The sequence below is a fragment of the Miniopterus schreibersii genome, assembly GCF_964146895.1.
Source record: "Miniopterus schreibersii genome assembly, chromosome: 20".
Classification (NCBI taxonomy): domain Eukaryota; kingdom Metazoa; phylum Chordata; class Mammalia; order Chiroptera; family Miniopteridae; genus Miniopterus; species Miniopterus schreibersii.
In genome coordinates this window covers 26,788,384-26,806,975 of record NC_138122.1, presented here as the reverse complement: position 1 = coordinate 26,806,975, position 18,592 = coordinate 26,788,384, and the positions used below count along the sequence as shown (strand labels likewise).

General features: G+C 58.3%; 1 protein-coding gene across 1 annotated transcript; it reads left to right on the top strand.

Moving 5' to 3' along the window:
• Nucleotides 1-1,740: 1,740 nt before the first annotated feature.
• On the top strand, nucleotides 1,741-16,917 carry DHX37 (DEAH-box helicase 37). Its single transcript, XM_081123512.1, has 27 exons — nucleotides 1,741-1,927; nucleotides 3,250-3,416; nucleotides 4,301-4,413; nucleotides 5,527-5,878; nucleotides 6,244-6,392; nucleotides 6,654-6,746; nucleotides 7,335-7,431; nucleotides 8,287-8,400; nucleotides 8,677-8,778; nucleotides 8,958-9,072; nucleotides 9,319-9,414; nucleotides 9,631-9,713; nucleotides 10,414-10,558; nucleotides 10,906-10,982; nucleotides 11,204-11,436; nucleotides 11,747-11,858; nucleotides 12,294-12,400; nucleotides 12,499-12,687; nucleotides 13,285-13,409; nucleotides 13,511-13,627; nucleotides 14,113-14,285; nucleotides 14,908-15,022; nucleotides 15,167-15,304; nucleotides 15,501-15,595; nucleotides 15,690-15,763; nucleotides 16,146-16,243; nucleotides 16,398-16,917. Exons 1-27 carry the CDS (start codon nucleotides 1,822-1,824, stop codon nucleotides 16,481-16,483), a joined length of 3,471 nt encoding a protein of 1,156 aa, XP_080979638.1. The 5' UTR covers nucleotides 1,741-1,821; the 3' UTR covers nucleotides 16,484-16,917.
• Nucleotides 16,918-18,592: the final 1,675 nt, after the last annotated feature.

Sequence of the window (18,592 nt, the reverse complement as noted above, 5' to 3'; positions counted from 1 at the left end):
TTTTGTTTGAGACAATGTGGTAAATAAAACTTAATCTTTGCCAACCCGAAGAGTAAAAAAAATTGTATCTTTTTTTTTCAAACTTACATTTTTCTGGATTCCAAGGGAAGCTTTCATAAATTCATTGGCCCTGTAGTTTATCTTCTTCTTTTAAAGTAAACTTTTTCATGGAAGTATAGCATACAAACAAAAATACACAACTCCCGAGGTGTCTCTCCATGAATTGAAACAGCGCACAGGTAACCAGCTCGAGTTTGGAGAAATGGAACGTTGGGCAGCTTCCCAGGAAGGCTGATTCATTTTGGTGACTCATTTTGCCTGTTTTTAAACTTTATGTCAATAGGATCACGAAACAGGATCTTTTCTGATTGGCCTCTTTTGTTCAACAGTGTACTTATGAGACCCATGCTGTTATGTATGTGTTTTTCTTCTTGCTTTATAGTATGTCCTTTATCTCTTTTGAAGGTAACCTTTTGGTATACAATATTTCAGAAGAAAATAGAGAATGTACTATTACCTACTTAATAATTTTAAAATGGACACACTTTTTACTTAATGAAATAAACGTATTTAAAGAAACTTGATTGCCATAACCCTAAGCTATGAAAACGTAGGTTTGGTAGGCTAATTATTCTGTTTTCAAAAATCCACTTAACTTAATATGTAACTTTCTAAAATGTTCTATGTATACCACCCAAATCCTCCTGCATCACCTGTGCGTTTGTGGGGGTTTGCTTTTGTTGGGAGGGGGGAAGTTTATCCAAATTCAATCACACCACTCATTCATTCATTAATTCCTACATTCAACAGCTATTATCGCTTACCTGCTCTGCAGCCAGATCTCCTTCTAGAGTCTTCAAATCTTCTTCCTGCCCAGACGGTGTGGCTCAGTGGTTGAGGATCAACGTAGGATCCAGAAGATTGAGGTTTGATTCCTGTCAGGGCACATGTTCCATCCCCAGTGGGGGGCCTGCAGGAGGCAGCCGATCCATGACTCTCTCATCACTGATGTTTCTATCTCTCTCCCCCTCTCCCTTCCTCTCTCTGAAATCAATAAAGACATATATTTTTTTTTAAAAAATGTTTTGCCTGGGACGATTTTTTAAAAGTACCTTTATCCTTTCTAAAATTCTAAAATGACTCCTGGTGCCTTCACCTTTTTTTGTGTGATATCATTCGCCCTTAATGAGTTAACGCTTTTAACAGGAAAAAAAAAAAAAAGGCGACATAATATTACAGTTCTGTTTGCAAGATAATTACAGGATTCAGAAAGTGTATTCTTTCCGAGACAATGTGATGTGTAATGAGAGTTTAAAGCTTAAGCAGGTGCCTTCTTTTAGTTCTTCCGTCCCTGGAGTGGAAATATTTAGTGCCTCTTTAAGACACAACTAATGGATGTTGCAAGAATACCAGAAAATGCAAATGAGAAGGGAAAAAAGGCAGAGAAAACGTTTCTATTCGGGGCGGGGTTATGTCTATAAAGGTGGCAGAACACTCTCACTCCCAAACAGCCAAATTAATATTAGTAAATAATCCAGATTCAGGGGCTGGGACTACGCCAAGCGCAAGCAGCCTGGGTTTAAACTGCACCTGGTCTCCCTTGGCCCCGCCCCGGCGCGCAGGCCCCGCCCCGGCGCGCAGGCCCCGCCCCGGCGCGCAGGCCCCGCCCCGGCCCCGCCCCTCCGGGCAACGCGTTAGTCCCAGCTCTCGCGAGAGCGCAGCCCGGAAGTTTTCCTCCTGAGCCGCGGGCCGGGGACCCACGTGGGCCGGGCCGGGGACGCGCCGCCGGTGAGCCGAGCGGGCCGAGCGGGACCGGGCGCCATGGGGAAGCTGCGCCGGCGGTACAACGTCAAGGGGCGCCAGCAGGCGGCCCCCCGCCCCGCGAAGGGCCCCCCGGAGCCGCCCCCCGTGCTGCTGGAGCTGGAGGGTAAGGCGGCCCGGGGGCCGGGCTTCGGGAGACGGGTCGCGGGCCCCGCGTCCAGGGCCCCCGGCCGGGGGGGGGGGGACGGCTGGCCAGTGGGGGCTGGAGGGCTCCCGGGTGCGCCCCGCTTCCACGACCCCGGGCTGGGCGGCCAGAGGGCTCCCCCTGTAGGGCACTGCCAAGGAGGGGGGCAGTGACATCTAATTTTAACTGAATTTGGGAGGGTGCACCCTGGGGTTTCCCTCGCGTGGAGTCCAGCCCTAGCCTAACATCGGGGGAAACTGGGGCAGGAAAGTAAGTTCACGTGTCCTGATGGCTTCGATGACATGTAATCTCCTTGCCCTGAGTTTGTGTTTTGAACCCAGGACCTGTGCCTGCTCAGCCCCAGGCTGCTGGACACTCCTTTTAGCAGGAGCGCCTACTAAGTGCCAGGATCTCCTAGGAGACTTAAGGGGGGGGGAAATCCCTGCCCTGCCAAAGTTAGCAGCTCCTGGGAGGAGACAGGCAAAGGCAAAGTTGTAAAACATACACAGAATGTCGTGGGGATGTGAGTACTAAGGAGAGAAAGCAGAGGGGCGGCTGGGCGAGACGGGGTGCTGCCTCGCGTGGATGGGGAAGGCCTCACTGAGAAGGCGTTGAGTCAAGACCTGAAGGCAACCAGAATGCTGAGGGGAGATGAACTTTTAAAATGGGGGCCAGGCCCTGGCCGGTGTGGTGCAGTGGTTGAGAGTCAGCCCATGAACCAAGAGGTCGCAGGTTCGAGTCCCTGTTGAGACACCTGCCCAGGTTGCGGCTCCATCATCGATGTTTCTCTCTCTCTCTCTCTATCCTTCTCCCCTTCCACTCTCTCTAAAATAAATAAAAACATATTTAAAAAATAAAATCAGGAGCAGGATCACCTGATCGCTGAATTTGGGTCTACATGGTATACTTTCAGACTGTGACATTTAAAAATAGATATGATGCAAACTCAGTACATCATAATATTGTTATGAGAATTGCTTTGATCTCATACACCCACTCTGGAGGACACACTGTTACAGTGTGTACCCCCTTGTTGGGACCCCCCTATCCTCTCCCCCTACCCGAGGATGGAGGCACCCTGGCTCACAGCAGGGCCTGACCTGTGGCAGCTGTCAGATGGGAGTTGAGTGAACACTTGAGGGACTGGGCCTGCACCCCCATCCTGTGTGGGTGCTCAGAGGGGACTCACACAAGGGGCTAGAGGGCCCCAGAGGAAACCAGTGTTAACAGGGAACCCTGGGTACTGCCAGCATCTGAACTCCCTGTTCCCCAGAGCTGTGGGTCAGGCACACGTGTCTTTTCAGATAGGGACACGTTGAAAGGATTCGATGCTAGCAATGCCCTCATCCTGCCCGGGAAGAAGAAAAAAAAGACCAAGGCCCCTCCACTGCCCAAGAAGAAGAGGCCTCTGACCAAGAAAGAGCGGAAAGCGCTGCAGAAAATCCTAGAACAGAAGGAGAAAAAGACCCAGGTAGGCCCACCCCGTCGGGGTCTGCACACGGCTCCAGACCAGAGGGAGACCCGGGATCTCAGTCCCAAAATGCCAGTAACGAGGAGAGACTGAGGAACCCTGATCTCCGGGCCTCACCGATTCTTGTTTGACCTCCTGTCAAGGTCACCCCGCAGGGTGCTGTGTCTCCAGCAGGGGTCACACAGGTCACAGGTCTCCTGTTAGTGGCACTGACGCGCATTCCCCAGAGTACTCGCCGTCTGTGTGTTCATATAAAACCCCGTGCAGTACTTTTTCCTGCTGCTCTGTACCTCACAACCAATTTTTTACTGCTTGTGAAAGATATGCATGGAAGCACATGTGAAATATGTATATTTTCAAGAAGAATAAAGCAGAAAAGCATGAATTACTTGCCGGGCGGAAGAAACCAATGGGCGTGTGCTGCTTTATTCAAGACAGTGTGTTATGATATATTGATGCAGAGAGCCTTGTTTATCCAACCCCAGGCTCCGTGAGGGAGTGCAAAGCAACCCCAACCTCACACATCTCACATCTGTTGGTGTAAGAATGCCATGAAACGGTGCAGTTGCGATTTGCGGTTTTCTTTTTATGTTTTGGTCCATTTTAGAAAGGAAGAGAGAGAGAGAAACGTCAGTCAGTTGCCTCCTACATGCACCCCAACGGGCTGTGCCCTGACTGGGAATTGAACCGGCGACCTTTTGGTGCACGGGCAATGCTCCAACCAACTGAGCCACACCAGCCGGGGCTGCAACTGTGCTTTGACCTTCGGTTTAAAAAGGCTGTTGGTGTGGACCATGCTGAAGTTTTATGTTGAGTCTCCCTTCCTTGCAGAAGAGGGGTTGGGATGCCTCCACGTGTCTAAACACACCTGTGTCCTTCCCCAGCGTGCACAGATGCTGCAGAAACTGAGTGAGGTCCAGGTTTCCGAAGCAGAGATGAGGCTCTATTACACCACGTCCAAGCTGGGCACTGGGGACCGCATGTACCACACCAAAAAGTGAGTCGGCCGCCCCTCCTGAAGCCTGTCCCTCACCGGTGACGGGGTCTCCCTGGGGGGGAGCGTTAGGAGGAAACACATTTGTGGAGCCTACGTGCTGTGGGTGGAGGCTCTGGATGCTGCTAAATACCCTGTAAGGCACAGGTGTTCGCATCCAGGGTGTCAAGATCAAAAATCAAAGTCTCAGCCCAATTCGCTCCTTCAGGAGGCTGGAGAACCTGTTCTGAGCCTCTCTCCTAGCTTCTGGTGCTGGCCAGCAGTCCTTGCCATTACTTGACTTTTAGAACCCCCCACGTCCACCCCAGAGTCTGCCTCCGTTGTCACAGAGCATCCTCCCGGCGTGTCTGTGTCTCACTTTCCTTCCGAGGGCTCCAGTCACTGGATTCAGGGCCCACCCTCACCCAGTATGATGTCATCATCTTTACATCTGCAAAGACCCTGTTTCCAAATGAGGTTCTGTTCTGAGTCTGCAGTGAGCATGAATTTGTGGGCGGTGGACACTACTCGACCCAGGATAGCCACATATAAGAATCAGGAGATTCCATGTCCAAATCCAGATTCCCACCTGGTCGTGAGCAGTTGGACGATTCGACCACACGTACTGCTGGCATTCCAGCAGGACATCTGGCTTCAGGTGGAGCCCCTGTGGTCCTCCCCTAGGCCCCGAACTCACTGCCGTCTCACATCGGCTCTCTCTGCTCATTGGGTTGGTGCCTGCCCAGTCCCCATAAGCATTGCTGTTCATTTGACGACTGCTTACTAAATGCAAACTAGTCCCGGGCTCTCCTTAGTCCTGGGGACAGAGCAGTGCACCAAAAAAAATAATAAATGAGCTTCCCTTAATGGTGGGGCAATGGGCAGCAACCAAGCTAGTGCATATATGTCTAGTGCTGGTGAACACTAGGCTGGAGGGGATGGAGGGAGAAGGGGAGGCGTTTCAGGAGAAATCCTTGAGAGGTGAGGTGAGGGAGGGAGGGGGAACAGCAAGTGCAAAGGTCCTGAGGCGGGAAGGGGCATGGCCTTTGAGTCCTGGCGTCCGATGAGTGTTAGAATCCACGGCTGCCTCAAGTTCGTCCCAGGGCCTTTGCGTCTGATTTCTGGCTCTCCTGGCAGGAAGGCTGACGAGGTGACGGCCCAGGGCCCGGAGAAGATCAGCAGCCTCAGCGGGGCCCGCCGGAAGCGCCGCCTCCAGGAGTCAGAAGAAGAGTCTGAGTCCTCAGTGGAGTCTGAGCCTGATGAGGCCCCGGACCCTGAGCAGGTGGAGGCTGGTACAGAGATGATGGCCCTGTGTCTGCCACCAGCTCAGCCGGGGGACGTAGGGGAGAGCCCGGTGCCCAGTGGTCCACCTGCTCCTGCCGGGACTCCTGCAGCTCCTTCAGCTTCTCTGGCTGCAGCCTCCTTTCTGCCCAGGCCCCCCTCGAAGCCCGCTGTCTTCATACCTGTGAACCGCTCCCCGGAAATGCAGGTCCGTGGCTCCGGGTTTGTGATGAGAACTTGGGCCGTGCTGTGTGGTGAGGGGTTGAGGGCACAGAGGGGCGTCCCTGCGATTCAGGCAGGTTGTCTCACCTGTGCCACACCTGTAGACCCCCAGCAGTGATAGCTGAGCTCCGGGGGGGTGCTGCTCCGCACAGGCCAAGCTGTCCCTGAGGACGTTGGGTCTCGCCTTCTAAAGGACCCTGCTCACGTCTCTATCCCCCCTACCCAGCTGTCTGGGCGCCATCCACGTGCCAGTTGCCCTACGTAGTCCCTGTTGGAGCAGAGTCCCCTCATCCCTCTGCCATTCTGCAAGGGATCCCCCCATTCCCCAGCGCCAACTTCCTCTCTCTGCAGGCAGAGCGCCTGAAGCTCCCGATTCTCTCTGAAGAGCAAGTGATCATGGAGGCGGTGGCTGAGCACCCCGTCGTCATTGTGTGTGGCGAGACGGGCAGTGGGAAGACCACGCAGGTACCCCAGTTCCTCTACGAAGCAGGCTACAGCAGGTGGGTGCCCCCATGTGACGGTGGAGGTGCTGTCCCCAAAAGTCCTTACAAGCTTGGGCTCCCGGGGACCCAGTCCTGGCCCTGCCGTTTGCCTGCTGTGTGGCTCTGGGCAAGTTGCTTGATGTCTCTGGGCCTGTTTCCTTAGCTGTGAGGTGGGGACATCATTGCTCCCGCTCCCCGTGGTTGTCATGCCAATGAGATGGCTGAACGCGTGTGGAGCACTTTGGTCAGCTCCTGGCACTGTGTCCTTCCCTCCCCCAGTGGCGACAGCATCATCGGCGTCACGGAGCCCCGGCGAGTGGCTGCCATGGCCATGTCCCAGCGTGTGGCCAAGGAGATGAACCTGTCCCAACGGTGAGGGCTTGGGCCCGGGGGCAGTGTGGAGGGTGGTCCTCGGCCTTGCCCAGGGTCAGCTGTCTGGGAGGATCCGAGCGGTGTGGCAGGCCCTCGTCCATCCTGAGGGTGCTGGGCTGGAGGGTCATGTCTGTGTCTGAGCACAGGGGTCTCCTTGTACAAGAAGGTTTTTCTGTACATTGGACGGCGGAACCCTCCTGGGCAGGGGGCGTGGAGCTGAGACAGGCCAGCAGCCAGGTCCTTGGGCTCACCTCACAGTGTCCTGCAGTCTGTGTTCCAGTTTTCCTGGCTGTGTCTAGAAAGATTTTATAGTTGGTCAGACAGTCGGGCTCCAGCCAAGGTCCTCTCTCATGTTCGGTTGATGTGCTCTACAGTCGCCATGAGGGCTACCCTCCCCTTCAGACAGGCCAGGGAGAGTGGGCAGGCGGGAATGTGCCTGCGCCTTGTTGGGGACATTGGGGTCCCTGCCCTTGGCCACCTGCCTGCCCACTGGGGCCAGGCCTTCTCCACTGCCCGCCTTGGAGTAGCCATAGGGCTGCAGCCCCAGCCAGCTAGACCTCTGAGGGACTCGCCTGCCCTGTCCCGCAGGGTCGTCTCCTATCAGATCCGCTACGAAGGGAATGTGACGGAAGAGACCAGGATCAAGTTCATGACAGACGGTGTGCTGCTCAAGGAAATCCAGAAGGTGGGTCACTCGTCTTATTTAACAAGATGAGGCCCGTGTGTGCGTGGAGTTAGCATGTCGCCCTGGATGGGAGCCGCTAGTGTGCCTACTGTTGTGTGAGCTTGGGCAAGTTACTTAACCTCTCTGGGCCTTGGATTCTTTGATCTGCAAGCTGGTACCTTCCCCGTGTAATTGTTTTGCAGCAGAAATTGTTATAATGTATGAGAGCCCCTTAGCACAGCACCTGGTAGACGCTTGTTAAACATGAGCTCGTGTTTTTATTACGATCTGATTCGCTGACGTGGGCGTCAGCCAGATGCATACGGCGCCTCACTGGCTGTGTGACATCCCCTTGGTCATGTGCCTCAGGAAGTCAGAGGTGATCCCTACTTGCTCTGCCTCAAGGCCAGCCAGGGTCACTCAGGAAGGAGGCTGCGAGCTTGGTTTGGGGACTGACGGCCCCTTTCTGTGTGGCATGCGTTGGTCCAGTTGCCCTTGGTCGCTGCCCAACATCTCATTTCCAGTTCCTGCCCTGTGCACCCCGCAGGTATCTGCACTTGGTAGCTCAGATCTCATAAGCAGTAGCCGCCCTTTCTCTGCCAGGCCCCCAGCCCCTTGCCGGGTACTTTACAGGTAGTCATTGTCATCGAAACTGCATCAGGACCTGGTGAGGTGGTCCTGCTGTGCCCATTGTACAGGTGAAGGAACTGAGGCTCGGGGAGGTGAAGTCACAGGCCAGGATCCCCCAGACTGAGTGCCCCGGGATCCATGCCTGCTACCTAAGGGGCTCCTCAAGTGGGAGTTTGGAGTACGAGGTGATGCTGGGGCCCATCCGGCCTGGGCTGGCAGGTTTCACCCACGCCCCCCCCCCCCCAGGACTTCCTGCTGCTGAAGTACAAGGTGGTGATCATCGACGAGGCCCACGAGCGCAGTGTGTACACGGACATCCTCGTTGGCCTCCTCTCCCGCATCGTGTCTCTCCGGGCAAAGGTAGGCGGGACTAGGGTGCCAGAAGCCCCCCTCATCCCGAGGCCAAGGCTCCCACTGCCCCGGCTCACATCCCGCCATTGGAGCTCAGCTTTGGGGAGGTTAAGGGCCCCCTTTAACCAGCCACCCCCCTGGGAGAGGCGGATCCTGCTGTCAGCTCACTTTTCCCACTTTTTCTGGATCTTGGCGACCAGAATGGGGGCTGAGAGAGGCTGGGAGGGCAGGGGTCCCCGCCCAGGTGGCCGAGGGTCGCTGAGCCTGGTGTCCTGTCGTCCGCAGAGGCTGCTGCCGCTGAAGCTGCTCATCATGTCCGCCACGCTGCGGGTGGAGGACTTCACCCAGAACCAGCGGCTCTTCCCCGAGCCGCCCCCGGTCATCAGGGTGATGCCCCGGCCAGGGTCCCGGGCGGCGGGGGTGCGGGACCCTGTCGGCCTCAGCAGGGAGGGCACCCTGGTAGCCAGGAGGTTCCTAGGCACCAGACCGAGACCTTCGTGATCAGAGTTCAGGAAATGGGGGGACAGAGCCCAGGCTCACGCTCGTCCCTTGGGCATCTGCTGCAGGTGGAGTCCCGGCAGTTCCCGGTGACGGTGCATTTTAACAAGCGGACGCCACTGGAAGACTACAGCGGGGAGTGCTTCCGGAAGGTGTGCAAGATCCACCGCATGCTGCCCGCAGGTGAGGCCCCACTGGGAGCCAGGCCATGTGCCCGGGCATGGAACGGCGGGTCCGACTGTGACTGGAATCCCAGTCCCGGCACCCTCAGCCCGGGAGGTGGCTGCCGGGCGCCCGTCCGTGACGCCTGGTTTGCCCTGCTCTTCCTTGCACCGGCTCTCTCTCCGACCAGGGCTTGGCAGGTGGTTGTGGCCAAGTCCGCGTTCGCCGCCTGGATGAAGGGTTAACGGGGCAGCCTCCTTCCCGCAGGTGGCATCCTGGTGTTCCTGACCGGGCAGGCGGAGGTGCACGCGCTCTGTCGCAGGCTACGGAGGGCCTTCCCGCAGGTCCGACGCAGGCCGCCAGGTAACCGAGAGGCCGGGTGCCCAGAACCCTCTCTTCCCTGTGTGAGCCGCACCTCTGCCCACCCTCCTGTCCCGTCCTGTCCTGTCCCCCAGTCTCCCCCCCGCCCCTGATAAAGGCTGTGGATGCAGTGACCACTCTGCACGGTGTGGGGTGGAGTCCTGAGAGCCCGGCCCTGGCCACAGGCTGGCTTCCCCCTGACCCGCTCACCGGTTCTAGACCAGGAAGACCAGGAAGACTCAGTGGCAGAAACACGGAAGTTTAAGAAGTCGCGGGCGAGGGCGCGGAAGGCCCAGGCGGCGGTAGGTGGAGGGGCTGCGGGGCTCTGAAGCTGCCTGGTCGGCCTGGTGGCTCCCATAACCCACCCCCACCCCCCGTGGCTGCGTAGATGGAAATTCCATTAAAGAGGCATAAAGTCAAGATTCACTTCCCTGGTCCCGTTAGACTCATTTCGGGCGCTCGGTAGCCACCCGTGGCTGCTGACGACCGTATCAGACAGCATGGGGAACGCCCGGACACACCTGCCGTGCAGGGATGCCTGTGGAGGGGGCTGCTCCAGGGGCTGCAGGGCCAGCCCAGCTGTGATGTGAAGGGCAAGGTGCCCTGCGCTGTGGTCCCGGAGGAAGCTTCCAGGGAAGGCCGGGCCCCGAGCCCCGGAGCAGTAGCGTCATTACTGAGTGGTCACTAACCCACCCGCTGCATTTGCGACGTGCCAGGCGGGGCCCCGCGTCCTGTACGTCTGTCAGCTAACGACCCTACGATCATCCCCTGTGTGTGTTTGTTTTTTGAGGCTTTTATTTTTTATTTTAAGTTTATCTTTATTGCTGAAAGTATTACAGGTGCCCCCCATTCCCAGTGTTTAGATGAGAAAACTGATGCACAGAGAGGTCGCGTGGCCTGCGGTGGGGGAGCTGGGCCACACCTTTGTTTTTCCTGCTCACGACGCTCGTTTCCACATGGGGCCACCTGCGACCCGTGGCCCTTACGTCTCGTTCTTTGTAGACATTACCCAAGATCAGCTTGGACTGTTACTCTGTGCTGCCGGTGGGCGAAGATGCCGAGGACAGGGAGGCTGAGATGGGTGAAGAGGAAGCGGCCCTGGGCTCAGACCTGGACCTGGACCTGGGGGACCACGAAGACAGTGGAGGTGTGGCTCCTGCATGCGTCTGCGCGGCTCATTCACTTAGCCCCGGATGTGTCTGTCCCGCCCCCAGGGGCTCCGAGTCCCACGGTGGGACCTCGAGTTTCCACTCCTTACCACCACTGAGCCCCGAGAGAGCTGGAGGCTCTGGCTGCTCTGTCCCTGCTGTTTCCTGAGCTTCTGAATCTGCCTGGCACACAACAGGCCCTTGGGGATTTGTTTTGTTGGTTGTAACGGGGTGCCACCCCCAGGCTAGGTTTTGCTGGGGGAGAGCAAGCCAGGGCACTGGGCAGCCTGAGGCCGGCGCCCGCCGTGGGCGTTGAGGGTGCCAGCGGGCCTGTGCCTTCCCGCAGGTGAGCAGCCGGACGCCTCGCTCCCCCTGCACGTGCTCCCGCTCTACTCTCTGCTCGCTCCCGAGAAGCAGGCGAAGGTAACGGCGTGGCCCCGATTGTTCACCCCGTTTGGTGTTTGATCAGCATTTAGCTGAGAAGCGTCGTGGCTGGAGGCCAGGGGGAGGGCTTGTTCACCCGGTCACCTCCCGGCCCGCACAGCCCGCTGGCCTCGATCTGCCGGAAGCCTCCTGGCCCTGCCCCCACGCAGATTCTTTCCCAGTTCTGGTGTTCTATTTTGTTGTGTCTGCCGCCATCCCAGGTCTTCCAGCCTCCCCCAGAGGGCACTCGCCTGTGTGTGGTGGCCACCAACGTGGCCGAGACGTCCCTCACCATCCCGGGCATCAAGTACGTGGTGGACTGTGGGAAGGTCAAGAAGCGGCATTACGACCGAGTGACCGGCGTGTCCTCCTTCCGCATCACCTGGGTCTCCCAGGCCTCCGCGGACCAGCGGGCGGGCCGTGCAGGCCGGACAGAGCCCGGCCACTGCTACAGGTGGGCACCCCAGGGTCTTCTCTAGTGACGTTGGGCCACTCTGCCGCAGCCGCCCACCGAGGAGCTTGAGAAGGGGGCCCCACATCCTGTTTCTCTCTTCCCCTCCCTTCCCCTCTCTCTCTAAAATCGGTCAATCAGTAAAATCTTCCCCGGTCCCCACGAAGCAGCTGCTAGCTTACCCCATTGTGCAGGTGAGTTAAGAGGCAGCAGGGGACAGACCCCTGGCCGCGTGGGTCCCGTGTCGGGTGGGTCGGCTGCGCGCCTCCTCCGTTAACTCGTGTTTCTGAGTTGCTGGGCCTCCTGTTCCCAGGCTCTATTCATCTGCGGTTTTCAGTGACTTTGAGCAGTTTCCACCCCCTGAGATCACCCGGAGGCCCGTTGAAGACCTGATCCTCCAGATGAAAGCTCTCAACATTGAAAAGGTCAGCTGCAGCCCCCAGCCTGCCGTCACCCCGCCGAGCCCAGTAGCATTGCCCGGCCGCCTGGGGCTCCCCACCTTCTGGGGCCCCCACTTTCCCAATGCTGGGCAGCTTGAGCACCTGGGGAGACAGCTGCCTGGAAGCCACGCCAGGCAGGCAGAGGCCCACCCACTGCTCACTGTCCTGGTGGCTCACAGAGCATTCAGTAGATGTCCTTGAGTGAGCCGATGGTGTGACTAAGTGAAGACGGAAGCCTTTGGGGTTCCCCTGCCACACGGACTCTCTTAAGCCTGGGGCCCCTTTCTGAGTGTCCAGGCCCCTGCGTTCCAGGTGACAGGAGTGGTGCTCAGAGGACAGGCGTGCCTCGCTCCCTCTTGAGGTCACCGGGCTGTCCTCTCGCATTCACGTCTGTCCCCTGCTGGTCTCCCTTTATCCCAGGTCATCAACTTCCCTTTCCCAACCCCACCCTCCGTGGAGGCCCTGCTGGCTGCTGAGGAGCTGCTGATCGCGCTGGGTGCCCTGCAGGCACCCCAGAAAACAGAAAGGTAGCCGGGGTGAGCTGGGAGCCCAGATCCCGCCGCGTTCTTGGTCCTCTCCCCTCCCCTGAGCTGACCCGCGTGTTGGGGCCTCCACCGTCCTCCAGGATGAAGCAGCTGCAGAAGTCCCGGCTGAGCTGTCCCATCACCGCACTGGGCAGGACCATGGCCACATTCCCCGTGGCACCCCGCTACGCCAAGATGCTGGCGCTGAGCCCACAGCATGGCTGCCTGCCCTACGCCATCACCATTGTGGCCGCCATGACCGTCCGGGAGCTGTTTGAGGAGCTAGACAGGTTGGGGCGCCGGGCATTGGGGAGCCTTGCTCAGGCTGATGGGGGCTGCCCTTGGCTGAGAGGCGGCCTGGAGCCCAGCCTATGGGAGAGTAACTGGCTGGTCAGGTGGCCTCGTACGAGACCCTCATGCTCTCCAAGCCCTCCAGCCTTCTGACTGCTGCAGGGTCTGTTTTATTTTATTTTTTTAATGTTTTTATTGACTTTTTGAGAGACAGGAAGGGAGAGAGAAATAGAAACATCCATGATGAGAGTCATTGATCGGCTGCCTCCTGCACATCCCCTACTGGGGATCGAGCCAGAAACCCGGGCACGTGCCCTCACTGGGAATCAAACCAGCAACCTCTTGGTGCACGAGGTGACACCCAACCCAGCCACACTGGCCGGGGCTGGATTGTTTTTTTATATTGATCTCTAGAGTGCAGTCGCTGGGCTGGACACATGCCTGTTTTTTATCTTGTTGACTGCCAGAGGTGAATTTTGGGGTGAATTTTGAGCCAGAGCCCAAGACCTTAATCATGTTAGTGACCCCGCCAGGCATTGTCCCTGTCCCTGCAGCGCTTGGTCAGGGCAGTAGCCGGTGATGTGTTGTGTTTGCAGACCAGCTGCCAGTGACGAGGAGCTGGCTACACTGAAGGTCAAGCGGGCCCGGGTAGCCCAGATAAAGAGGACCTGGGCTGGACGGGGGGCTTCCCTGAAACTCGGGGACCTCATGGTGCTACTGGGTATGTGCTGGGTGTGGAGGGAGATGGGAGGGGCCAGGAGGGTCAGACGGGGCCAGGTGGGGCCGTTGGGGTGGGGGCACTGAGAGCTCCCTCTTCCCCAGGCGCCGTGGGAGCCTGTGAGTATGCAGGCTGCTCGCCCCAGTTCTGCGAGGCCAACGGGCTGCGCTACAAGGCCATGGTGGAGATCCGGCGTCTGCGGGGCCAGCTGACCGCCACAGGTAGGGCTCCCACGGCGGCCCCCGGGGCTCCCTGGGTCCCCGGTCCGCAGGCAGCTGTGCAGAGAACGTGAGCTTTTTAATGTTGAGAGTTCTGAGCTCCCCAATTACCCACCAATTTCAGTTTTGCTAACTCACCCACTCGCCAAAATGTGTTCATAACCCCAAAACCAGTGCTCAGCGCCTTTGAGGTCCTTCGAGGATGCGCGTGCTCTCCCGTCAGGTCGTTTCTCAGTCTCCTCCTCTTCTTGGCCACATCCCTCTTGTCACCCTCTGTCCCTGGCTCTGTTCTGGGCCAGCTGCCCCTGAGCCCCCTGGGGGCTTTGTCCTGAGGAGCGGGGGAGAACACAGCTGTGGGAGGGCAGCTGGTTCTGCCCTGCCGGGGCCTTTGTCTCCCCGTGGCCTGGGTGCGGAGGCGGGAGCCTTCCACAAGGTCAGAGAGAAGCTGGCGCTGGGCCCCACGTCCTCACGCCTGGCTCTCCCTGCAGTCAACGCCGTGTGCCCCGAAGCCGGGCTCTTCGTGGACCCCAAGATGCAGCCACCCTCCGAGAGCCAGGTGACCTACCTGCGGCAGATCGTGATGGCCGGCCTCGGCGACCACCTGGCCCGCAGGGTCCAGAGCGAGGATCTGCTGGACGACAAATGGAGGAACGCCTACAAGGTTGGTCGCCAGTGTGGCAGTCACTGTGCCCAGGGCGTGGTCAGGACACCTGGCAGGGAGCAGCGAGGGACCCGTGGGGTCTGGATGGGCCTGTCCTCAGTCACGGTTCCCACCACAGAACCGGGTCGCCTGTCTAGTGGAGTCACATCTTCCCTTGGGCATCAGCTTCACCCCGACTTTATTTTCATAACCACTTCATTGAGGTATAAACCATGCACCAACAACTCACCGTGTGGAAGTGTGCAATTCGGTGGTTTTTAGTAGATTCACGGAGCTGTGCAGCCATCCCCACAATCCGTTTTAGGGCATTTTCATCCCCCCAGAAAGAAACCCCACACCCCCTTTATCAGTCACTCACTGCACTTTCTCCTCGCCTGCCCACCCCAAGAGTCCACGCTTGCCCTCTGGGTTTGCTTATTCCAAATAATTCACGCAAATGGGATCCTGCAATGTGTGGCCTCTCTTGCCGGCTTCTCGGGTCGGAGCCAGCACGGTGTCTCAGGGCCGTGGCGTGTCGGGGCATCGGAATCTTCCCACGGCCGAGCCCCGTCCCATGGAGCAGGTGCCTCGCCAGGTGCTCCTGCGTCTCCGGGACTCACGCCCACGCACCCTCTCTCTCCAGACCCCTCTCCTCAACGACCCGGTCTTCATCCACCCCAGTTCCGTTCTCTTCAAGGAGCTCCCCGACTTCGTGGTCTACCAGGAAATTGTGGAGACCACCAAGATGTACATGAAAGGTAGCAGAGCTGGTGGCCGGCCCCTCGCCCCACCCGCCGTGGCTCCGCCGAGCTGTGTCGCCGGGACCCCGGTGGGGAGATCACCCGAGCCCCCCCTGGCAGCAGGGCCCACTCTAACCCCGGCCCCTCCCTCCCGGGCCCCAGGAGTCTCAGCCGTGGAGGTCCAGTGGATCCCGGTTCTGCTGCCGTCTTACTGCCAGTTCGGCAAGCCCCTGGAGGAGCCGCGCCCTGTCTACTGCCCCGAGAAGGGGCGGGTGCTGTGTCACCGGGACAGTGTGTTCTGTGAGTTGGGTGACTTCCCAGTGGCCTAGGGCTCTGGCGCACACATGGTCTCAGGCCCTATGCTAGGAAAAGTGTGTGTGTCAGTGGTGTCACCCCAGGCTGCCTGTTCCTTTTGTGGGTGGGGCCCAGGGTTCAGGATTTGACTAGGGAGGCTGTGGGGATCCCTCCCGGCCCCTCACTGGCTCCAACCCTCCAGATCGCGTTGGTTGGCAGCTCCCCGCAGTCCAGGTGGATTTTCCCGAGGGCCTGGACTGCTACAAGCACTTTGCCCGGTTTCTGCTGGAAGGACAGGTAGGCAGCCAGTGACGCCTCTTGCCCCTTCCTTGATGTCGTGGGCGGGAGGTGAGCTGGGGACCCCTCACCCTATCCTGTGATCTCTCCTCAGGTCTTCCCCAAACTGGCCTCGTATCAGGGCTGTTTGCTATCCAGCCCCAACACGATGCTGAAGACGTGGGCCAGGTACAGCCTTTCCTGGCAGCAGCGGGGCAGCAGGTGGTGGTGGAAGGTGGTATTAGTCTCCTGGGCCACAGTAACAAGTTACCACCAGCCGAATGGCTTAAAACATGAGAAATCTGTTCTCATAGTTCTGGAAGCAAGGCTGTGAGCCAGGCAGAAGTCCGGAGGAGGGTTCTAGATGGGATAAGCAGCATGTACAGAAGCAGGGGCGGGTGGATCAGAGGCCCTGAAGGTCTGAGTGGGGGGAGGTGGGGTCGGAGAGGTGATGGCGTCTAGACCCTTTGTTGGAGGGAAAGGGACCCTTCACCCTCCTGGGCAGGGCTGGCCTGGTGGTGACCAGCCTGTGGGTGGCGTGACACCTGACGACCCACGTGCCTGCCCGCAGGCTGCAGCCCAGGACAGAGAGTCTCCTGAAAGCCCTCGTTGCTGAGAAAGCCGACTGCCGGGATGCCTTGCTGGCTGCTTGGAAGAAAAACCCCAGATGTGAGTGTGACCAGGACAGGTGCCCCCTGTCCAAAGGTTGGGTGTGGACGGGATGGGGGTTGGCTGCAGCAGCCCAGGGTTGGCAGGAAGCTCTGCCCTGCGGTGGGTGCCCGGGCACAGAGCCACTCTGACACTGTCGTCCCGCCCCCTGCAGACCTGCTGGCTGAGTACTGCGAGTGGCTCCCGCAGGCCATGCATGCCGACGTCGAGAAGGCCTGGCCCCCCACCTCTGACCGCTGACCCAACGGCTGGCCGCAAGGCGAAGGAGTGGGCTGGGGACGGAGGGGGATGGCAGCAGCCCCTGTCTGACATGGTCACTCGCCCCTGGAAGCCCTTGTTCATTGTGGCCCATTTTGGACACTGCTTGCTGCCACCCTGGGCAGTCTGTCCCAAGGGTGACTTTGTATAACTATTTATTACGGGGCGGGTAGTGGTTTATCTCCCACGCTGGCCCCCTTTTTAAACTCGCTCTGTGGACTACATTAGTCCCTGTGGAGGGGTGACTGCAGGTCCGTCCTTCCTTCTTCACGGGTGGGATGCACCCTCCATAGCAAGATGGCCCTGAGGCTCCATGCCCTCTCCTGTGGAGGGGGCACAAGGAGGGGCATCTCCCCCGATGGTGAGCCCCCTGCAGGCTGCTTTGCTGTAATAAACCTTGGCGTAGAAGTCCAGTAGTCCTCCTGGGTCTCTGAATGTGGGGTGGTCTGGGCCCCCTCCGCCCACACACGCATGCTGCTCACCCGCCGGTCAGTGATGGCCACCCAGCTCCGTGAGCCTGCTGGGGCAGTTAAGTGTCTCTCACTTTACCTGGGTGTTTTTCCTAAATCAGTTTGTGTTGATACCACAATATAAATTCCAGAGTTCCATAATATAAATAAGACGACAAAAATATGTTTAATATTCCAAAACTATTCACTTCCCCACAGCCTGGCGGCTAACTCCAGTGTGCCTCCAACTAGGTCTCCACTTGTCTCTCTCTCCCACATCCAAGCCACTGCAAGTTCTGTCACTGTACCCCCAGAATTTGTCCAGGGTCCCCTCATACTCCCCACGCCACTCCCCAAACCCTCCTGGCCACCTCCCGCATGGACCAATTTTTGGCTTCCAGTGTCCAGCCTGTGGGCCCATGGTTTATTCTCCACATGGCCGCCAGAGGGAGCCTTTAACCCCCAAATCTGGTCATATTCCGAGTACATCAGGCCTTCCGGTGTCCTCCAGTGTCTTGGAAAATTCAAACCCCCACTGCCTTAGTTCTGTAAACCCCTCGCACAGGGTTTTCTTTCTATCCCTGCAACACAGGGCACACCCCACCCTCTCAACCTCAGGGCCTTTGCACCTGCCATTTCCTCTGTTTCTGCAGACAGGCACCCCTGCCGGTATCTCTAGCAGGCCCCCACACAACCTTCCCTTCGCCTCCATCTCATCATGAGTCTTCATAAAACATATCACTACTTGGTTATTGTTAGACCCCTGAACTGAAGTAACCAGTGCAGGGGGGCCGGGAAACCTTGCCAGAATACTTGAACTCTACCTGGGCACGCACAGTAGGTGCTCCGTGTGTACACATTACCTGTCCTTAGGCACTCAAGGGTCACTGAATGAATGGCCAGTTGCAAAGCCTCCCTGGAAATGCAGTGCTTTCCCAACTGTTGATGGCTCAAATAACCAGGAATATGTGTTTAAAAGTGAGCACTGCTTCAGCCCCTCCCATCTAACTTCTGCACCCTACTCTCCCACGTAGGGAAGGGGCATCTGTGAATAGGTCCCAGGGGCATTTATTGGTGGAGCCCCCTCCAGTGGAACTTCAGGTCTGTTGATGGCCAGGGAGGAGGGGGTTCTGGGTCCCCTTCCCTGCTAGGCCTCCCCACCCAGAAATCGATTTAGACAGGAAAAAAAAAAGTTTAAAAAAAAAAGTGGAGATGCCGGGGATTGAACCCGGGGCCTCATACATGCAAAGCATGCGCTCTACCACTGAGCTACATCCCCTGGGCTGCCCTGGCATCGCCGCGCAGGAAGCCACGTGTTTTCCCCGCTGGCACAGGCCCCTCTCCGTGCGTCCAGCGTGTTTCGCGGGCTCGGGCAGGTCTTTCCGCCGGGGCCCGGAGCCTCCCACCGGGCGCCGCACCTGCGGAGGCCGCACCAGGAGCAGGCAGGTGCGACGGGAGGACCGGGCGCGTCCATGTGGGCCAACGAGGAGAACGCCCGGCAGAGCTCGTCCTCGTTAGTATAGTGGTGAGTATCCCCGCCTGTCACGCGGGAGACCGGGGTTCGATTCCCCGACGGGGAGGCGAAGCAAAACTTTTAAGTGCCTGGTGGTGCGTACACGCCAGGCCCCTCCTCCCGGCAGGT